Consider the following 19,173-nt stretch of genomic DNA (forward strand, 5'->3'; position numbering starts at 1 on the left):
TTTTTTTGCTTGAATCAAGTTTATATAAATATCACACAAAATTACTCTGCCCCATGTATGTGGTACTGCACTCACTGTTGCCAGCTTTTTAAAGCCTAAACTCCAATTCCTGTCATGCCTTGGATGCTTCTTAAAGGGCACCTATCACAGCCAAAATCAAACACATATTAACAATATGACCTGTACAACCTAAACACGTTTAATCAAACAGCAGTTTTTTTTAAAAAATCCCTTACTTTGTCAAATGGGTTCTTTCACTGAGGGAGTCCATACTGTGACAATAACATGCAAATGAGTTCACGAGCATGCTCAGATTGTAGCATTACCCTGAGTATTATACCCAGAATGCCTAGTTTTAGTAAACTCCTCCACTAGAATTATCACAAGATTTCCCTATCTTGTCCTCTGCTGGTGATGTCATTATGCAAATTAAGGTCACACATTAACTTCCAGACAGGAGCCAGTACTACTGAACAGCAGCTAACACAGAAGTTTGGCTGATTTGAAAATAGCTTAGAAGGGTTGCTAGGCAACCAAGGAATTTCAACTAAGCATGTGCAAGATTTCAGAGCTGCAGTTGGCTGTGAAGCTATAGGTAGGAGGAGGCAGTGAAATCCAAGATGCCTGCCTCAGCTAGAACTGCAGTGGAGATAGGGGAGATTTTGCACAAGTTATAGTGAGCTGATGATTTACATTATACAAACAATTCTAACGGTTTTAAAAATCGGATTTCTTGAACTATTACATAGTGTCTTTACTTAGTAAATGATTTTAGTTATGATTGGTGCCCTTTAAACAGATGGCTTCTATTACATTGTTTTAAGAGCCATCAGTTCTTAAAACTGATTGCACAGGGAAGATGAACACTGTTTTAAACAGCAAATAAATTTACAATTTGCATATATTTGTACAGTATGTATGTATGTATAACTATTTACAAACCGCTACATAAATATAAAACCCTGAACAATTTTACAGAGTAGAAATGTAAAAAAGCATAATAATAACATATACTGAATTTAGGTTTACAAAGTTGTACACAGGGGGTCGTCACAAATCATCAAGCATAAAATGAGATTTATTGTTACATAAGCTGATGTTACAGTGCTAATTATTAAAATGTGGTACAAATTACACTGGTTTCTGAGTTGCCATATCACGAGAATCTGAATTAGCTACCAATCAGCCTTTTATCATGATGTTTATATTTTATAAAAACTGTATACTGTAAATGGTTCCCTAAGTTCAGGTAAATGCCAGCAACACAGATCATGTGCTGTGAAGTAGCAAAAAAAAAAAAAGATTTAGCGCTTCTGGAGGGCATCTCCAGAAGCAGAGATTTTCCTTGCTAAAGGCTGTGGTTGCCTTGGGCTGGTACAGAACCTAAAACATGAAGAAGCAGCCTAGAAACACTGTACATTTCCAGGTCTAAACAGATTGTGATTGTAGGGGATTCAATTATCAGGCAAGTAGACAGGGTAATTATTGTCCAGATCGCTACAACCGTGCAGTTTGCCGTCTTCCTGGTGCCAGGGTTCGGCTAGGGGTTGATCGAGTAGATAAATTATTGGGTGGGGCTGGGCATGTACTAACAACAAAATGAATGGTAGTTGGAAGACCTTAAACAGTGAATTCAGGGATCTTCAAATATCATTTGTTTGAAATTTTGCACGTGCCACGTGCAATTTTAAGAAGACAGCAGGAGCTTAGGGAACTAAATGCGTGGCTCATGTCTTGGTATAGAAAGGAGGGGTTTGGGTTCCTAGAGCACTGGGATATTTACTTGGGGTACAACCTATACAGTAGTGATAGCTTCCAACTCAATGGAAGGGTCCACTGTGCTAGGGGAAAGAATGGCTAAGAGGTTTGAGGAGTGTTTAAACTAAGCAAAGGGGAGTGAGCTAGGGTATATGGGGGCAATGGGATTAGTAAGGGGTCTTTGGAGAGGAGTGAGGGGGCATATAGTTTACCAGATAAGGAGGTCCCTTTGTTACAAGAAAAACAGGCTAATACTAACTTAAGATACAATTCTCCATTAAGTAATGTAAATTTCAAAGGAAAAAGTAGTAACCTCCGCTGTATGCTGGCAAATGTAAGGAGTTTGTCAGGTAAAATGGGAGAGCTATAGTTAATTGCGTGCTCTAATTGGGATCACTGAGAGTTGGTGGGATGAAACGTGACTGGACTATGAATTTAAATGGTTACACCCTTTTTAGTAAGGGCAGAGGGATTAAAAGGGTGGAGTAGTGTGTGTGTGTGTGTGTGTGTGTGTGTAAAGCCTGAATTAAAGCCATGCACTAATGAAATAACCATTGATGGCACTGGGGAGGGAGTGGAATACCTATGGGTAGAGATTTCAACTGGCAAAAAGTAACAAAGAAAATAAAAATTGGTGTAGGTTACAAACCACCTTGTATAAGTGACAGCTATGAAGCCCTGCTACTTTTACAAATAGAAGCTGCTTCACAACTAGGTCAAGTTATTTTCATCAATTATCCAGACAGTGACTGGGGTAATGGTTTTACCAAATCAGAAAAAGCTAGGTTTGTAAATATGCTAAATGACAACTTTTTATATCAGCTCGTTCAAGAACCTACTAGGAATCAGTCTCTTTTGGATCTTGTACTAACTAATAAGACCGAATGTATCTCTAGCATTTGCGTGGATGAGCATTTAGAGAATAGTGATCATGACATGGTCTTCCTTTGAGATTATGTTGCAGAAAGGGAGTAACTAAAACACAAAATTATAGACGTGCAAACTTTGACAGTATAAGGGCACCTCTGCAACATATTAAGTGAGAAATGCTTTTCATAGGGTTAAAAACAGAACAAAAATGGGATGTCTTTAAAATGCTACTTAATAAATTAAAGTAACATTCACAATTTCATAACTTTTATCTACATGCTGTTCCAGAAGAAAGAGACAATGGCTCCATTATTTCCCAAAACAGTGGTGTAACACCAATCTTTTATACAAACCCTATAGGTACCATGCACAATTTCATAACTTTTAACAATTAACTTATAATTTGCAGCATTTCATAACACAGTGGGCCTAGCAATAAATAATGCAGTGTCCCCAGCATTTCCAGACTCAGTGACACCAGTAGTTCCCAACACAGCAACAATCTATGTTGCTGGACTTTCATAACACAGAAGTGCCAAAAACATGTCACAGTGAGCCCAGCATTTCATAACACTGGGGCCCAGCAATATGTTTTGAGACTGTAAACTCTTTTGTCTACATTTTATTTAAGTTATCAATCTGTATATTTAATGTTTATACCCATTTATTATATAAGACTGAAATGGGCTGGTACTTTATACAGTAAATATGTAGTAATAATATTGCACAGGTACCCCAATAATATGTCACAGTGTATCCAGCATGTCTGCAGAAGAAATATTTAATGTGCTAATGACAGTGCTTGCCTGCTGTTAACAATAAGTACTATGACCTCCTCCACACTCAAAAGCTTTTACATATTAAGGAGAATTAGTACTTTGCAGAGAATATAACAACATAATACATTGCAGAGAAGGAAAACATGCTTGCCCACTGCCAACAATCAATTCTATGACCTTCTCTGGAGCAATTAAATCTTCCTGCACTGAACCACCCAAGAACTGGAATGCTGACACAAAGTTCAATATCTCTCCCTCTGCATTTCCAGTTCCCCCACAGCTTAGTTCAGAAAGATTTAAAATGATCATAGAATTAATTGTTAGCACGGGGCAAGCATGTTTTCCTGCTCTGCGAAGTATTAATTCTCCTTAAAGGGGACCCGTCACCCAAAAAAATTATTCCAAATCCCATTTTATCATGTTAGTCAAGCAAAATTAACTTTAATTACACTGTAAACATTATTTGAATCTTGTTTCCTTGCATCTGGGAATTGCCTTTTTAACAATGTCCACAAAATGGATCCTGCCTGCTTGCTGTAATTATGAATTCCCAGATGCAAGGAAACAAGATTCAAATAATGTTTACAGTGTAATTAAAGTTAATTTTGCTTGACTAATGTGATAAAATAGGATTTCGAATATTTTTTTTGGGTGACGGCTCCCCTTTAAATGGTTAAGATAAAATGGGTTATCTGGGGAGAGCAGTGATATCTAGGAATGACACAGTGACACCAGTAGTTCCCAACACAGTAACAATATATGTTGCTGGACTTTCATAAAACAGAAGTGCCAGAAATACGTCACAGTGAGCTCAGCATTTCATAACACTGGGGCCCAGCAATTTTTCATGTTTAAATTGAAAAGGACTTTTATTATACGGATTTTTAAGTCTGGGTGACAGCTCTCGAGTGCGCACCTTACTGGGAGTAAGGGGGGAAACTGCCTTTGTGATATGATATATCCTAATTGCCACTAAAAAGTACCAGTGGTCAAAAAGCTTAGTATTCTTTATGAGTTATTTTCCAGTGATATTCATACACTGATAGCATGGATAAGGCAACCCGCATCTCTTCCCACAAGTGTCAATTAACACATTTGAGTTTTTGAATTTAACAATTTTTTTATGTGTAGCACCTATAACAAGTCATGGTATAACAGCATTGAGAATATACACTCAGAAATCTAACTCTTTGCCTTGTCCTATGTTATTTTGCTTAAAGTGATACGGACACTAAAAAAGTATTTTACAATATGAATGTACATTAAAAGTTACCTATACAGTAGGTAATGCTGATCATTTCTTGCTAAGAGGTTTGTTTTTTTAAGTAATTGTTAGTTGAAGTTTCTAAACCTGTTTTTCCAACCTGACTGTCCCATCTCAGCCTGTCGGTTAAAGATTCTAATGCTAATGGACTCCTGCTGCACAAATATGGCTGCCCCCTCATACAGGAACATGGGGCATCAGACAGGTAATGTAAAAGCGTTGTGCAAATACTGTATGACAAAGTTATATGTTTCTTTCAAAGCCAATGTTATGATAGATGTAAAAGAAGGAGTTAAATTTCTGGTGTCCATATCTCTGGCTCACTGGCAATAGCACTAAAGATGCCTTATCAAGAACTGTGCTGGATGGGAATGTAGGCAAGAAATTTTACATTGTTTCTCAGCAGCATGTGTTAACCCTTAGGACATTAAACAGGTCTCCGCTAAAATGCAGGACTGCAAGAAGCTATATAGTGCCTATGGGTTTACATGACTTTCTACTCCAAAAGAACAAAAAAAAAAAACGAGCAAAACAACACAGTGGTAAATCACTATCTATCTGTGTCAATAAGGGAACATAACATTTTTTAACAACAAACTTCAGAAGACATAATCCTTACAGAATGTGCAAAAGAACCTGGTAGGACAAGGAAAGATGATGTTAAAAGTATCAGTTGTTCACATGTGTTGGCCATTCTTGTGAGATTCCACAGGAATGAGTCTACTAAAGTATTCTGCTTCTTTCTAACTGACCCCATTAGAAGAAAATGCTATGTGAATCTACAATTGTATTATTGTTACACTATATTATGTATCTTTTTATTCAGGCCTCTCCTATTTAAAGGAACAGTAACACTAAAAAATGAAGAAATTACAAAATAATGTACGGTTGCCCTGCACTGGTACAACTGGTGTGTTTGCTTCAGAAACTCTACTATAGATTATATATAGATATATATAGATTATATATATGTGTAGCCATGGGGACAGCCATTCAAGCACAGGATACACAGTAGAGAACAGATAAGCTCTGAAGAATCCCATTGTATACTACAGAGCTTATCTGTTAACTGCTGTGTATCCTGTTTTTTCTCCTTTTTCAGCTTTGAATGGCTGCCCCCATGGCTACACAGCAGCTTGTTTATGTAAATTATTGTAGAGTTTCAGAAGCAAACACACCAGTTGTACAGTGCGGCACAAAAGTGCACTTTAATTTTTGGTGTTACTATTCCTTTAATTTCCAGTCTCTTGTTCAAACCACTGCTTGGCTGGTACAAAATACAGGACTCGAGAAATCAGATAGCTGTTGAACTCCCAAACTAGAAAGCTAATGATTAAAAGGCAAAATAAGTCAAAAACCACATAAAAGCTTTTTATTTACAAACTCTCTAAAGCAAAACATAGTCTTCACCGTCACAAGCAAAAAGTAAAACAGGCGACATAATTAAAGCACCGTATATTCACAGGCCTGATTATATGAATAGGATATACAAATAACTCAGTGAAGCTTCCCCAACTAGAGCTATATACACTGCAACAATGTTGCACACTGATAAAAAATGTGCATAAGATTTTAAAAAATGCAGATGAAGCACAAAGAATGGACCAAATTCTATACTTGCTTCAGTATCTCATTAGAAACAAGTTCCCCCTAAGACATGGTACAACTAGAGGCACACAGGCCAGAAGTGTCCTTCCATGAAATTGTTACAGCCTCGAGCATGGACAAGATCTCCTTAAACATTTTTATATAGCATTACTGTTTTATAATAATGCAAGCCATAATAGATAATTGGCAAACAGTATGGAAAATCTCTGGCAGCACTGCCCTATCACTAGTTCTAGGCACAAGTTATTAAAAGATAATAAAAAGATTATGGCACCCCCTGCAAGAAAACAGTAAAAAGTGGCATAAAAAATTAAAACTGCAATTTTTAAATGTTCTTGGGGATGTGAAGAGACATTAAAGGCAAAGCTAATATACTTTCTGTGGGCTTTGTTAACAGGCACGTGAAACTATGCATACTTCAGAACCAGATTCAAAAGCCAGGACCGAGGAGGGATCACTTGAATGGACGCCAATGACTCCATTTTGATTTGTCTGCAGTTGAACGGATTCAGTGGGCGCTGTCCATAAGTCCAGAACTGGCCTTCTGAGCCAGAAAGAGCTAAGAGTAAAACCCCAAATCCCGCTGTAACCTTGAAACAAATTTCACTGCTCATGAACTCGGGAGTGGATCCACATACTCCTGAAAAACCTGCTCTGAACTTGGAATCTTAGGAGCTGAAGACATTCTGAAGATGTTGCGAGACATCAGAAGCAGAGTCTGGCCAACCATAGTCTTAACCACAAGGCACTCCTAAAGACCACTGGCATGTCATTGTTCTTGAAGCCAGATGCACAAGATCCAAACAGGTGTCTGCCATAAAATCCACAACCAACTTCAATTCAGACAGCATCTCACATAGAACAGACCTCTTAAAATTCAATGAAATTGCTAACTCCAGATTACTAAATCGCCGGTTTTTCTAGGTCACCCGAAGTTTCCTTGTGAGGCAACTTCAGGCGTCTTCGAACAAAGAAGCGCTCTGAGTGCCATCCCACTTGTGATTTAAATTCTAGCCAGAGGCAAGGCTGTTCGGGGAGATCAGTTGCCCAAAGAAGCGATTTGTCACTAGGCGACTTAATCTCCCCCGAATCTTCGTGTGTGTCACTAGCCTGAAATGTCAGAATGAATATGTCCTGAAGAATTCAATTCTTCATCAGTACTGAAACCTTTGATTCTGGGAGAGGGAACAACCTTGTTAAGTTTGTCACCTGGTTGTCTGGTCGAAACAATGGGAGTCTTCTCTAATTTAGAAGACAAAGGGTACTGGCCCCTGATCAGTCTTGTCACACCTATGGCCTAATTAACATTAACATGGGGTCTGGCTCTCTAAAACTAGCATTGAATAGGTCTATATAAATAGGTGTAATCAGTTAGTCAGGAAGGGCCAAGGACTACAGTTCCTGGACAGAGACATGGAATCATGTATATCCCTAATGGTGGATGGTTAACTTCCAGTAACTAATTAGTATATGCTAGCGTCATTAAATTGCACCAATCAGGAGAGACTTCAAGAAACTCCACGTTTACTGGATAAAGGAAGCCTGGAGGGGGAAGCAGTCTGGGGAGCAGCTTGGCAGAAGACAGAGGAGGTCTCTTTCCATGTGAAGAGAGCTGGAGCTGGCCAGACCGGCGTGAAGACAGGAGCAGCAGCCAGCTGATGACTCAGAGAGATACAATAATGGACTTGATAGTAACAATGTAGACTTATATAATCATTTTTAACTGTATTTAATTAGTGTAACAAGCCAATGATTTATTATACAATATAAACTTTATGATACACTTGTTGGTGTGGATTATTTGTCTGCTTGCTCAAAAGAACCATAAGCCCTAGTAAGGGGCGATACAATATTACTATTAATATATTATAATATTACAGCGATTCGTCAGCACTTGCTAGTTGCTTAATGTACACGCAACCACGCCGAGCCAGCAACTGCCCACACTTCCGCATCTAAAGGAGGAAGTTGTGTCCCCAAACATCCACCCTGTGTCCTCTGGCGATGCATTTGCCTTCACTATCACGTCACTTCTGGAGAGTGTGCTTCCATTCTGCCCGCGAGCGTCACTTCCACCCGCATAAGCCCCATTTTGTATGTACACACCAAGCAACACTGCATCCACCAAAGGATATCGACTAGAACCACTGGCCAGCACCGTCCTCCTCTTCCCACAAGCAGGACGGAAAATTGCCTGCAGGAACCAGTTACCTGACGCTGTCCAACAGGTCCTTCTCACGGCAAACCCTTAGAAGATGCACACAAAGGCATCAGAGAGAAAAGAGAAACCCTTTCTGTAAAATTGGATGCTACCAGACTGCAGTGGCCTGGACAGGAAAACAATAAGAAAAGACAGGGAATGTTCAGGGAGGGTGCCTTTAAACCTTTTAACTCTTTCCAGTGACCTGGATTAACTCATGTTGGTGAATTGTCTGCAATGAGTGACTTGGAAATTGAGCTAAAAACAGCAACAAGGACACTCTGCTCCTGGACCAAACTCCTGAAACAAGGCTGGTCCCCAGTAAATGGGGCCAGATGGTAACATTAACCCCTACATTTAACAGAAAAATGTATACCCCCTTTTTGGCTCATTAGGGAGGGCTTCTTTGCACCTCTTGTCCCATTTCCCCAAAATGAATTAAGTGCAACAAATCATAGATTCTACAATCTGAAGCACTCCCTGGTGTAGACTTTTACATCTGCTCATCCCCTTCTGCTCCCTCTCCCTGCTGTCCCAAGACAATGAGCAGGTAGACTCCAATCTTTCTGCCTCAGCCATAGACATTGCAGTCTTTCCCATGATTAAAGCTGGCCATAGATGTGCAGATTTAACCTTTTGCCCGACTAACAAACGTTTGGTCCAATCTTCCGACCTACCGCTAAACATTCAGATGAAATAAATTAGTACAAACAACATTTATATTGAGGGATATAAATAAGCTGGCGAGAGTGCAGAGACGTGCAACTAAACTGGTTAGAGGAATGGAAGACTTAAATTATGAGAGTAGACTGTCAAGGTTGGGGTTGTTTTGTTTGTAATAAAAAAAGATGCTTGACAGGGGACATGTTTACACTTATATCAGAGGACATTATAGACAAATAGAAGGGGACCTTTTTACCCATAGAGAACCACAGCACAAGTGGCCACCCCTTCAGACTAGATGAAAATAACTTTCATTTGAAGCAGTGTAGGGGGTCCTTCACAGTGAGGACAGTGAGGTTGTGGAATACACTGCCAGGTGATGTTGTGATGGTGATTTTGTTAATGATTTTAAGTGGAGCTTGGATGATTTCTTGGACAGACATAGGGGCAGATTTACTAAAGGGCGAAGTGGCTAATGCTGGGCGTTACTGCTTTTCACTTTGCCAATTTTCCAACGCCGTAGGCGTAACTTCGCTAGCAAAAGAGGCAGACGCTTGCACTCTATAGCCAGGCGAATTTTTGCTCTGGTGAATGACAGTTACTCCGCAAATTCACTAAGATGCGTATTTTACTGAATGTTACCTCTTTCGCCAGACTTGCCTTCGCCAGTTCAGACCAGGTGAAGTGCATATTTCTTCCACAATCTTCTGTTGCTTACATCATATTTTTAGTGGAAAAAGTTCTAAGTCCCAAAAAATGCTAGCTTATTTTCCTTTTTTTAGAGTGATAGCCTACAAAAGTCCTTAAATATTTTTTTGGGTAACCCGGTTCCCCCATACATTTTCTAACATATGGAACATTAACTATATAGTGGGCTCATGTGTAGGGCATTAGACCAACTTTATTTTCTTTATTAAGGTTCCCTGGACTTGTGTAATGTAATATATTTGCATCCATTAAATTTTATAATTTAGAGCTGTATGCAAATTAGCATGAGCAAAGACCTATAACGAAGTTAATATCCAAGGCTATTGTGATACAAAAATCTATAGTTAGTGTATGGAGGGGTCAGTGTGTGTGTATGTATGGATGCTGGGTTTCAATTGGAGGGGTTGAACTTGATGAACCTTGGTCTTTTTTCTAACCATGTAACTAGCTTAAATCAGATGATGTTTTGGCCATGAATTGAAAAATCATACAAAAGTAATGTCATTGTAGTGACAGTAATTCATTGATATACATGCAGAGATATTATCGATGTTATCGTTATCGGACAGAAAATTTCTAGCCTGTACAATCAACTGAATGACCAATCACTAATGTCACGAAAAATGTTAGAATGATCCACATACGGCCTGAATGTCGTCCAAACCTTCCTTTCATATGACTTTATCTTTGTGTCTATGGCCAGATTTACAGTTATAGGAAAGATCCTTTGGTAGACAGACAGACAAACGATTGTAAAAATCTAGCAGGTGTAAAGGTAGAAACAAAAGGATCATTTTATTTCTGTCAGATTCACAAAGTGTTTAATTTTCTCAGTGTGATGAGCATGACTACAAATCAATCTACATAATATATTATAGATTTTTTTATTCTTAGAGATGTTATTGCATAATTAGTTCTGCTGTGCAGTTCTGCTTGATTGTGACTGTAAAATGTTTGTTGCACAATGAGAGTGACTGAACTGGGACTTTGACCATCAAATATGCAACAATTAGTTTATTGCTTTGATTTGGCTCTTGTTTTGCGGTATTATTAGACCCCTGGCATTCATATAATATTATATATTTCTCCTAGGATGTGTGAGATAAGATGCTGTAACGTGTTAAGTTTGAAACTAATTTCAGACAATATACTGCTACCATCGGTAGAAAGCCCTTTCTGTGGTCAACTAATTGTCAGGAGGTCTTAAAATAAAATGCATTAAAATGCAGGCCGTGTGCAAAACAACGATCAGAAAAAGGCACTGATTACTCTCTACTGGGTTTAAATATTTGAATTTCGCCCCCTCCTGGAATGCTCCCTTTGCGTCCAGTTTGGCTCACTTCCCAGAGCAGGAGCAATGACTCTGATGTACCCAGGAAGTCTATAGTAGATATGTTTGTAAGTTACGATCAATGAATTATAGTAAAATGCTGGACAAATCCAAAGCAGTAAACTTCGACTGCAAAGTGCTTTTATTGGGGAAAATTTGCTCCACGTTTGTAATTAAACTGTATATTCCTTATATTTGTTTATTCTCCAAGATAATTATGGTGTGCCTTGTTAGCTCAGTACACTTAGGGCTAGGGCTCTTAAGGTGATTTCAGCATTTTGCTGCCCCTTGGTGGGCAATATCCCTTTGTGGTGCCATATCCCTTGTAATACAACTACGGAGGGTATGAGAAAACATTACAGACAATTTGTTAGATTCATTATTGAACCTGTAGTTATAGAGGGTACTAAAAGTTAATTAGCAGAAGTGATTATTTAAAGATTGAAGACACCTAAATCCATTGTAAGGCGAGTCTGTAATCAAGATAAATCCACAAGCATTTGGCAATGGCAAATTTCTGGCAAAGTTTGAGTCAAGAGGGCCCACAAGACACATGTATGCGGTTTCCCTTCAGCAAAAAATGTTGATGTATAACTAATTGAAAAAAATGACTGCCAAGTGCAATTCCAGACATTAATCATCAGCATGTAACAGCTAGACATATGCCAGTAATCACTGAAGGTGTACTGCTGCTAGAAGACGGATTAAAGAACAAATTTGTAAGAGTTTATTGGATTTTCAGATGACGAATTGTGCCTTTGATCTCCTTTAATCATGAATATTTAATCTGGAAAGAGTTAATGTAATTAAAGTATACAAATATTTAACTGCAGACGTTAAGGGCAGCGACAAATCTCCTCTTCTTCGGGGCAACTAATCTCCCCGTACTGCCTCCCCTGCCTTCCCACCAGCTAGAATGAAATTGCCAGTGGCGACTTCGGAAAACAAAGTGCTCTGAGTGCCATCCCGCCGGTGATTTTCATTCGAGGCAGGGGAGGCAGTTCAGGGACATTAGCCACCCCGAAGAAGAGGAGATTTGTCGCTGGGCGACTAATCTCCCCGAATCGCAAAATAACCAGTATGTCAATGTAAATATGACCAGCATGTACATGTAAATGAGTCCTTTTCATATTCTGGGGTTACGGACTTTTAAATAAAAAATTGGAATTGGACGAAAGATTCAGCCGAATACCGAACTGAAGCTGAACCCTAACTTGCATATGTTCCTGTGACTAAAAGTCACATGATTTTAAGGAGTCGAATCCGGCTGAAAAAGGCTAAATCCTGAATTGAATACTGGATTCTATGCATCCCTAGTTTTATAAGAGCAACAGGCAGAATACCGCCTTTTAACCACTTGCCTGTCTGGTATTAACACTGCCTCATTAAGTGTTAATATGGCATAGATCAAAATGTAAACTACATGGCAGCAGAATTCAAATTCCCAGAAAGTCGAAAGCTGGTCATACACATACATGTCTTATGGCTATTGGTACATTTATGGTGGCCCGTTGAGCCTATTCAATATCCAAGTACAATGTACTGTATATATGTAATTCCTGAAATCTGGCTGGTTAGAAAAATTTATTTGCGATGTATCATGACAGCATTTATGAGCCATAGGATCCTTAGCTATCTATAGTCTGCCTCTGACTTGCAGATCACTTCCTCAATCGTATATAATAATAATAATAATAATAATAATAATAAAACTCTCTAATGCTTTATTTACCACCTGAAACAGGGTCACCCATTCTGATTAGAACAGGAGTGCCCATACTTTACTAATGTGAAGTCTACTATAGGTGATGATGTCCTATTATGATCTGCATCCATAAAAACATTGTTAAAATGATGTTTCATGGAAAAAATCACTTAAATATTGATTTATGAGAATATGTATATTGCTATATTTAACAAACAACCATTTCTTATGTAACCTTAACATAATAAATATCTGAATTGAAACCATGAAACAGGAGAGTGATTTAGACAAGCTGTTTGTTGGCAGTGTCTTCAGATCTACTGATCACCAGGTCTTCTAGTAGATCCCGATCTACCTTTTGGGCACCCCTGGATTAGAAGAAAGTAGGTTCCGGCTAAATATTCGGAAGGGGTTTTTTACAGAGAGAGCTGTGATGATGTGGAATTCTCTCCCTGAATCAGTTGTACTGGCTGATACATTATTAACTTACTATGTAACTTAAGTTTGCCGGAGAGTAAGAGGTTAAATAGTGCTGCCAAACTAAATGGGGGTAAGAGGCAGACCATAAGTGGCAATAAAAAGTGTCTATGGACAGCACCCCTTTCCAATAAAGCTACCAAGTAGCTGCCTTGTGCAATTTAAAGGAGAACTACACCCTAAAAATGAATAGGGCTAAAGATGCCATGTTTTATATACTGCACTATTGCACCAGTCTAAAGTTTCAGCATCTCAATTGCAGCAATGATCCAGGACTTCAAACTTGTCACAGGGGGTCAACATCTTGGAAAGTGTCTGCAACACTCACATTCTCAGTGGGCTCTGAGCAGCTGTTGAGAAGCTAAGCTTAGGGGTCGTCACAAATTATCAAGCAGAAAATGAGGTTGGTCTGTAATATAAGCTGATTCTACAGGGCTGGTTATTAAATTATATTCTATGTGCACGGTTTATTTTGAGTCGGTCCCTAAGCTCAGTAACTGACAGCACCATAGAGCATGTGCAGTGAATCAGCAAAAAAGAAGATGGAGAGCTACTGGGGCATCTTTGGAGACACAGATCTTTACTGCTAAATGGCTGTGGTTGCCTGGGGCTGGTTCAGAAGCAAAAAACATAATATACAATTCTAGCTTACTTCTTTAATTTAACTTTCCTTGTCCTTTAATGTTAGAAGTGAAGTTAGCTTTTCATCAGAAAAATGTTAAACGATCTACCCACTGTCTTGCTCTGATACTACCAACTGCTTTATGTTCATTTAACCGAGTATCGCCGAGAACTGACAAGCTTCATTTATTTTAGAAATTAAAATGATCTCTTGGTTTAAAAGCTATATTTCAGCTCTATTTTGTTTTTCAATAGGTTGTCTTTTATTTTCTAACAAAAATGAGAGCCAGCTTCTACAATAAAAAATAAGGAGAGTGCTTAGCTATAATCAGATGGGAGTATGCTCGAAGCACTGTATAATTATTTTTGCCTTAATGATTCCAAATGATAATGCAACATGACAGAAGACATAATAGCATTATTTCCTCCACAGCTGTCAGACATACTACTGAACTAATTCAGTGAAGTCCAAAAATACCTTATATTATTATCAAATGAACATCAACTTCCTATGCGGCACAAATCACAAAAAAAAAAAAACAAAAAAAAAAACTTACATTGGAATAAAAAAAAAATGTAAAAACCATTCCCTGTAAAAACTTTAAAGGGCTAGTAACAACAAAAAATATAAGATACTGTTATCCCATCACTGGAACAAACTGCAAGGCTGTAGGCTTGTTACATTGCACATAATCAAACTGTGAATCTGGATTTCAATTTGGATTGAAGCGACTCTGTTTTTTTTCTACAGCTGTCATAATGCATTCAGTAGCTAAAAGAACAAGCCTGAGCAAATACAAAATCACATTAATCCAGTCTGTTTTCATTGTATCCATTCCAAATGTAGCGTGCAGCTCAGTTTCGATTTTTTTTCCACCGTGTGTATAACCTGGATGTTGAGCCTGATTGGCTGACAATACAAGGGCATGTCTGAGCAGAGGAATTCCTGATCATAGCTGAGGTTACAGGATCCCAGGTAGTTTTTTTTCCAACTACCATTAATTTCTTGTAAATGTTTATACTACAAAGGGCAAGGCCTACGCCTGACAGCTTCCACTTATACTGAAGACTTCTCAACAAGTGCAGAGGTAAAAACCCAAGCGTTCATTCCAATAGCAGTAAGTTCTATCTAGAGCTAATGTAAACTGCTTCAGAATATGTTAGCACTATACAAAGTATATTTATAATACCACTCATTGGAAAGGTTGACAGAAAAGCATCATTTTGCTATACAGGTATTGGATCAGTTATCCAGAAACTCCCGAATTACGAAAAGGCCGTCTCCCATAGACTCCATTATAATCAAGTAATCCAAATGTTTCAAAATGATTTCCTTTTTCTCTGTAATAATAAAACGGTACCTTCTACTTGATCCCAGTTAAGATATAATTAATCCTATTTGGAAGCAGAACCAGCCTATTGGTTTTATTTAATGTTTACATGATTTTCTAGTAGACTTAAGGTATGAAGATTCAAATTACAGAAAACCACAGGATTCTGGATAACAGATCCCATACCTATATTAGAATTTTATAGGCTGAAAAACAAGGTTTTGATTCAGTGCTGTATGGAAAGATAAGATTGTTTGTAATCAAAGTGAAGAACTTGCCTTTTCCACTATAGAATTTATTATATGTAAAATAACAGCTACAGAAAAAAAAATATATTTTCTGTATAGAATGTGAACAGCCTGACCTGTGTAACCAGCGAGACAGATGGAAAGGGGAAAAATACCAAGAAGAGCACATTGGAAATACAAGATTATCACATCATTCGGTTTGAGGGATTAAAGAGAGGCCTCAATAAAACCCTGACTCCAGATGCACATTTTTTATCAACAGAGAAAAACCGGATAAAATGATTGACCTCTTGAATCTCAAAGCACAACTCAAAGTAAAGGGGCTGTGGGCAGACGTGAGCTAATAAAGTTTCACATAGGTCCTCCATGAATAAAGTGCACATTAGTTATAAAATCCTCTGGATGACCCAATAACATGTATGCTACATCTAACTTAATCCAGTGGCTGTGCATTGGCTCACCCACATAATGACATGGATAGCCTTAAAGAGGTGGTTCCCCTTCAAGTTAACTTTAAATATGTCATAGAATGGCCAATTCTAATAAACTTTTCAGTTGGTCTTCAATATTTATTTCATATCATTATTGAATTTTGCCTTCTTCTTCTGACTCTTTCCAGCTTTCAAATGGGGGTCACTGACCCCACCTAAAAACAAATGCTCTGTAAGGCTACAAATGTATTGCTATTGCTACTTTTTATTACTCATCTTTCTATTAAGACTCTCTCCTATTCACATTCCAGTCTCTTATGCAAATCAGTGCATGGTTACTAGGGTAATATGGACCGTAGCAACCAGACGCTGAAATTGCAAACTGGAGAGCTGATGAATAAAAAGCTAAATAACTCAAAAGCCACAAATAATAAAAAAGGAAAACCAGTTGCAAATTGTCTCAGAATAGCACTCTCTACATCATAAAAAAAGTTAATCTAAAAGGTGAACAACCCCTTTAATGACAGGAGAACAAAGGATCTTCAATAAAGCAGATGAAAATGTTTATTATATAGTTGCTAGAGATGTGATTTTAAAGCATACAGAGTCCAGCAATAGAATACAATGGGGCTGCAGCTGCTCAATAACTTGCTTGGATTACAGGAAGAAAAGTACAAGGCTTCAATAAACTAAACGTCACATTCCAGAAAAAAAACAATGAAGTCACTGATAAGAGAAATGTAATATCACAGGAAGAGCACCTGAACGGCTCCCATGATGCCACTGTAGCTGTTATGGGATGCTGGGAGTTGTAGTTTAAGGACATATAACACGCTACAGGTCGCCTCCAATCAGAATCTCCCCAGTGTGTGACAGAGAGAAGGAAGGAATGCCGGATCTCGCGCCCTTACCTTGGGGAGTTCCCTGAGCTGGTTGGCGTCCAGGAGCAGCTCCTCCAGACTCCGGCTGTACCTATAGATCTCCTCCGGGACCGCGAGCAGCGAGCAGTGTGTCTTATCCACGGACTCCACATGACGGTTACACCGCCACAGCGGGATGCAATGAAACATCCCCGGGGAAAAGTCCGAACAGCTGGCACCCCCCGTGCCTTGTAGTCAGCCCGCCCCAGTTGCGAGCGAGCAAATCAGCCACTAGTAGAAGTGAAGTCAATCCGCCGCCGGCCCCGACCTCACACTCGGCATCCAAATTGTTAGTCTCCTCAGGTCACACACACACACACAATGAACAAGTGCTCAGACTGGCCGCCCCTCCAGGGAGGGGGTCACAACACCCCTTTGTCTGACTTCACAAGAGTTTCTCTCTTTCACTCACTATCGCCCCTGCCTGTAGGTCAATATCCTCCTCCACGGCCCCTAATCACTCGCCGCACTCCGTCTCTCCCGGAACTTCTTACAGCGTACGCTGAACAGGGAAAAGTAGCCAACTGTCTGAACCTGACTGTAATCTACCCCCAGCTCCCCGGAACCAGTATAGAAAAACATCTGCTGGAAAGGAGTGCCACTCACTGGCTCTGCTACTCTCAGGTACCCCCGCCCTCACGGACTAATTAACGGGCGGTGATTGGTCATTGGGAGCGGCTCTTGGGCCGCGTTAAGTGGCGCGCTGGGAGTCCTTTCCTGTATGGGACAAGCCTTCCCAGTCCTTCCAGCCCATCGCTCTCTTATTGGTCCCTTCGCTCTCTGGTGGCATTGGTTCTCTTGTCGCCGCTACTGGCGCGCCTCCGGGCTCGTACACCTGTGTGTCTGGTCAGTCAGTGGCTTGTCTCAGTCGCTCCAGGATACTTTCTTCCACTATATCGTCGCAGCACGTAGCTCCTATACACTGGCACTAGGGGCCCCCAGGGAAAATGGAGCCGCAGTAAAGTTTATAAAGAGTAATAAAAATGACATTTACTCAACTCCAGGACAGGTCATAAAGGGATACTGTCATGGGAAAACATTAAAGAGGAAGGAAACCTAGTCGGCGCAAACCCCCCACCCCCTCCCGTTTGTTGCCCACCCTCCCTCCTCCCCCCTGGCCTACCCGTCCCGCTGGGCAAATGCCCCAACTTGTTACTTACCCTTCTGCGCAGGTCCAGTCCAAGGAGTTCACAGACGACATCTTCTTCCACGCGATCTTCTTCCTGCTGTGAACGGCGTTTTGGCGCATGCGCAGTAGGATCATTTCGCCGGTATGGATCTACTGCGCATGCGCCGTTCACAGCAGGAAGAAGATTGCGTGGAAGAAGATGTCGTCTGTGAACTCCCTGGACTGGACCTGCGCAGAAGGGTAAGTAACAAGTTAGGGGCATTTGCCCAGCGGGACGGGTATGCCAGGGGGGAGGGTGGGCAACAAATGGGAGGGGGGGTGGGGGGTTTGCGCCGACTAGGTTTCCTTCCCCTTTAAGGGGCCAAATCATTAACTTCGAGTGAAGGATTCGAAGTAAAAAAACTTAGAATTTCGAAGTGTTTTTTGGGCTACTTCGACCTTCGACTACGACTTCGAATCAAAGGATTCAAATTAAAAATCATTCGACTATTCGATAGTCGAAGTACTGTCTCTTTAAGAAAAAACTTCGACCCCCTAGTTAGCCATCTAAAAGCTTCCGAACTCATTGTTAGCCTATGGGGAAGGTCCCCATAGGCTTGCCCAAGTTTTTTTGGTCGAAGGATAATCCTACGATCGTTGGATTAAAATCCTTCGAATCGTTCGATTCGAAGGATTTAATCGTTCGATCAAAGGATTTTAATTCCCAGTCGAATATCGAGGGTTAATTAACCCTCGATATTCGACCCTTGATGAATTTGCCCCCTTAACCTCAGTTAATAGTGCTGCTCCAGCAAAATTCTACACTGAAATCCATTTCTCAAAAGAGCAATCATATTTTTTTTATTTCATTTTGAAATCTGACAGGGGGCTAGACATATTTCCCAGCTGCCCCCAGTCATGTGACTTGTGCTCTGATAAACTTCACTCACTCTTTACTGCAAGTTGGAGTGATACCACCCTCCCCCCCTCCCCTGTTAGCCTAAATAAAAGAACAATGGGAAGGTAACCAGTTAACAGCCCCCTAACACAAGATGTAGATCTAAGAACAGTACTCAATAGTAAAAAAGCCAAGACCCACTGAGACACATTCAGTTACATTGAGTTGGAGACACAACAGCCTGCCAGAAAGCA

At 39.8% G+C, this 19,173-nt stretch overlaps 1 protein-coding gene across 2 annotated transcripts in view; it reads right to left on the reverse strand.

The window, feature by feature from the left end:
- Window positions 1-17,748, reverse strand: part of lrrc1.S (leucine rich repeat containing 1 S homeolog) — a 59,826-nt gene extending 42,078 nt beyond the window's left edge. Inside the window, exon 1 of one of the 2 annotated variants that reach the window (XM_041564047.1) lies at window positions 16,905-17,748. In XM_041564047.1, the coding sequence (XP_041419981.1) occupies window positions 16,905-17,063 (159 nt within the window). In that variant the 5' untranslated portion in view covers window positions 17,064-17,748. 2 annotated transcript variants of the gene reach the window in all.
- Between the last annotated feature and the right edge of the window lie 1,425 nt (window positions 17,749-19,173).

The sequence above is a fragment of the Xenopus laevis genome, chromosome 5S (assembly GCF_017654675.1).
Source record: "Xenopus laevis strain J_2021 chromosome 5S, Xenopus_laevis_v10.1, whole genome shotgun sequence".
Lineage (NCBI taxonomy): Eukaryota > Metazoa > Chordata > Amphibia > Anura > Pipidae > Xenopus > Xenopus laevis.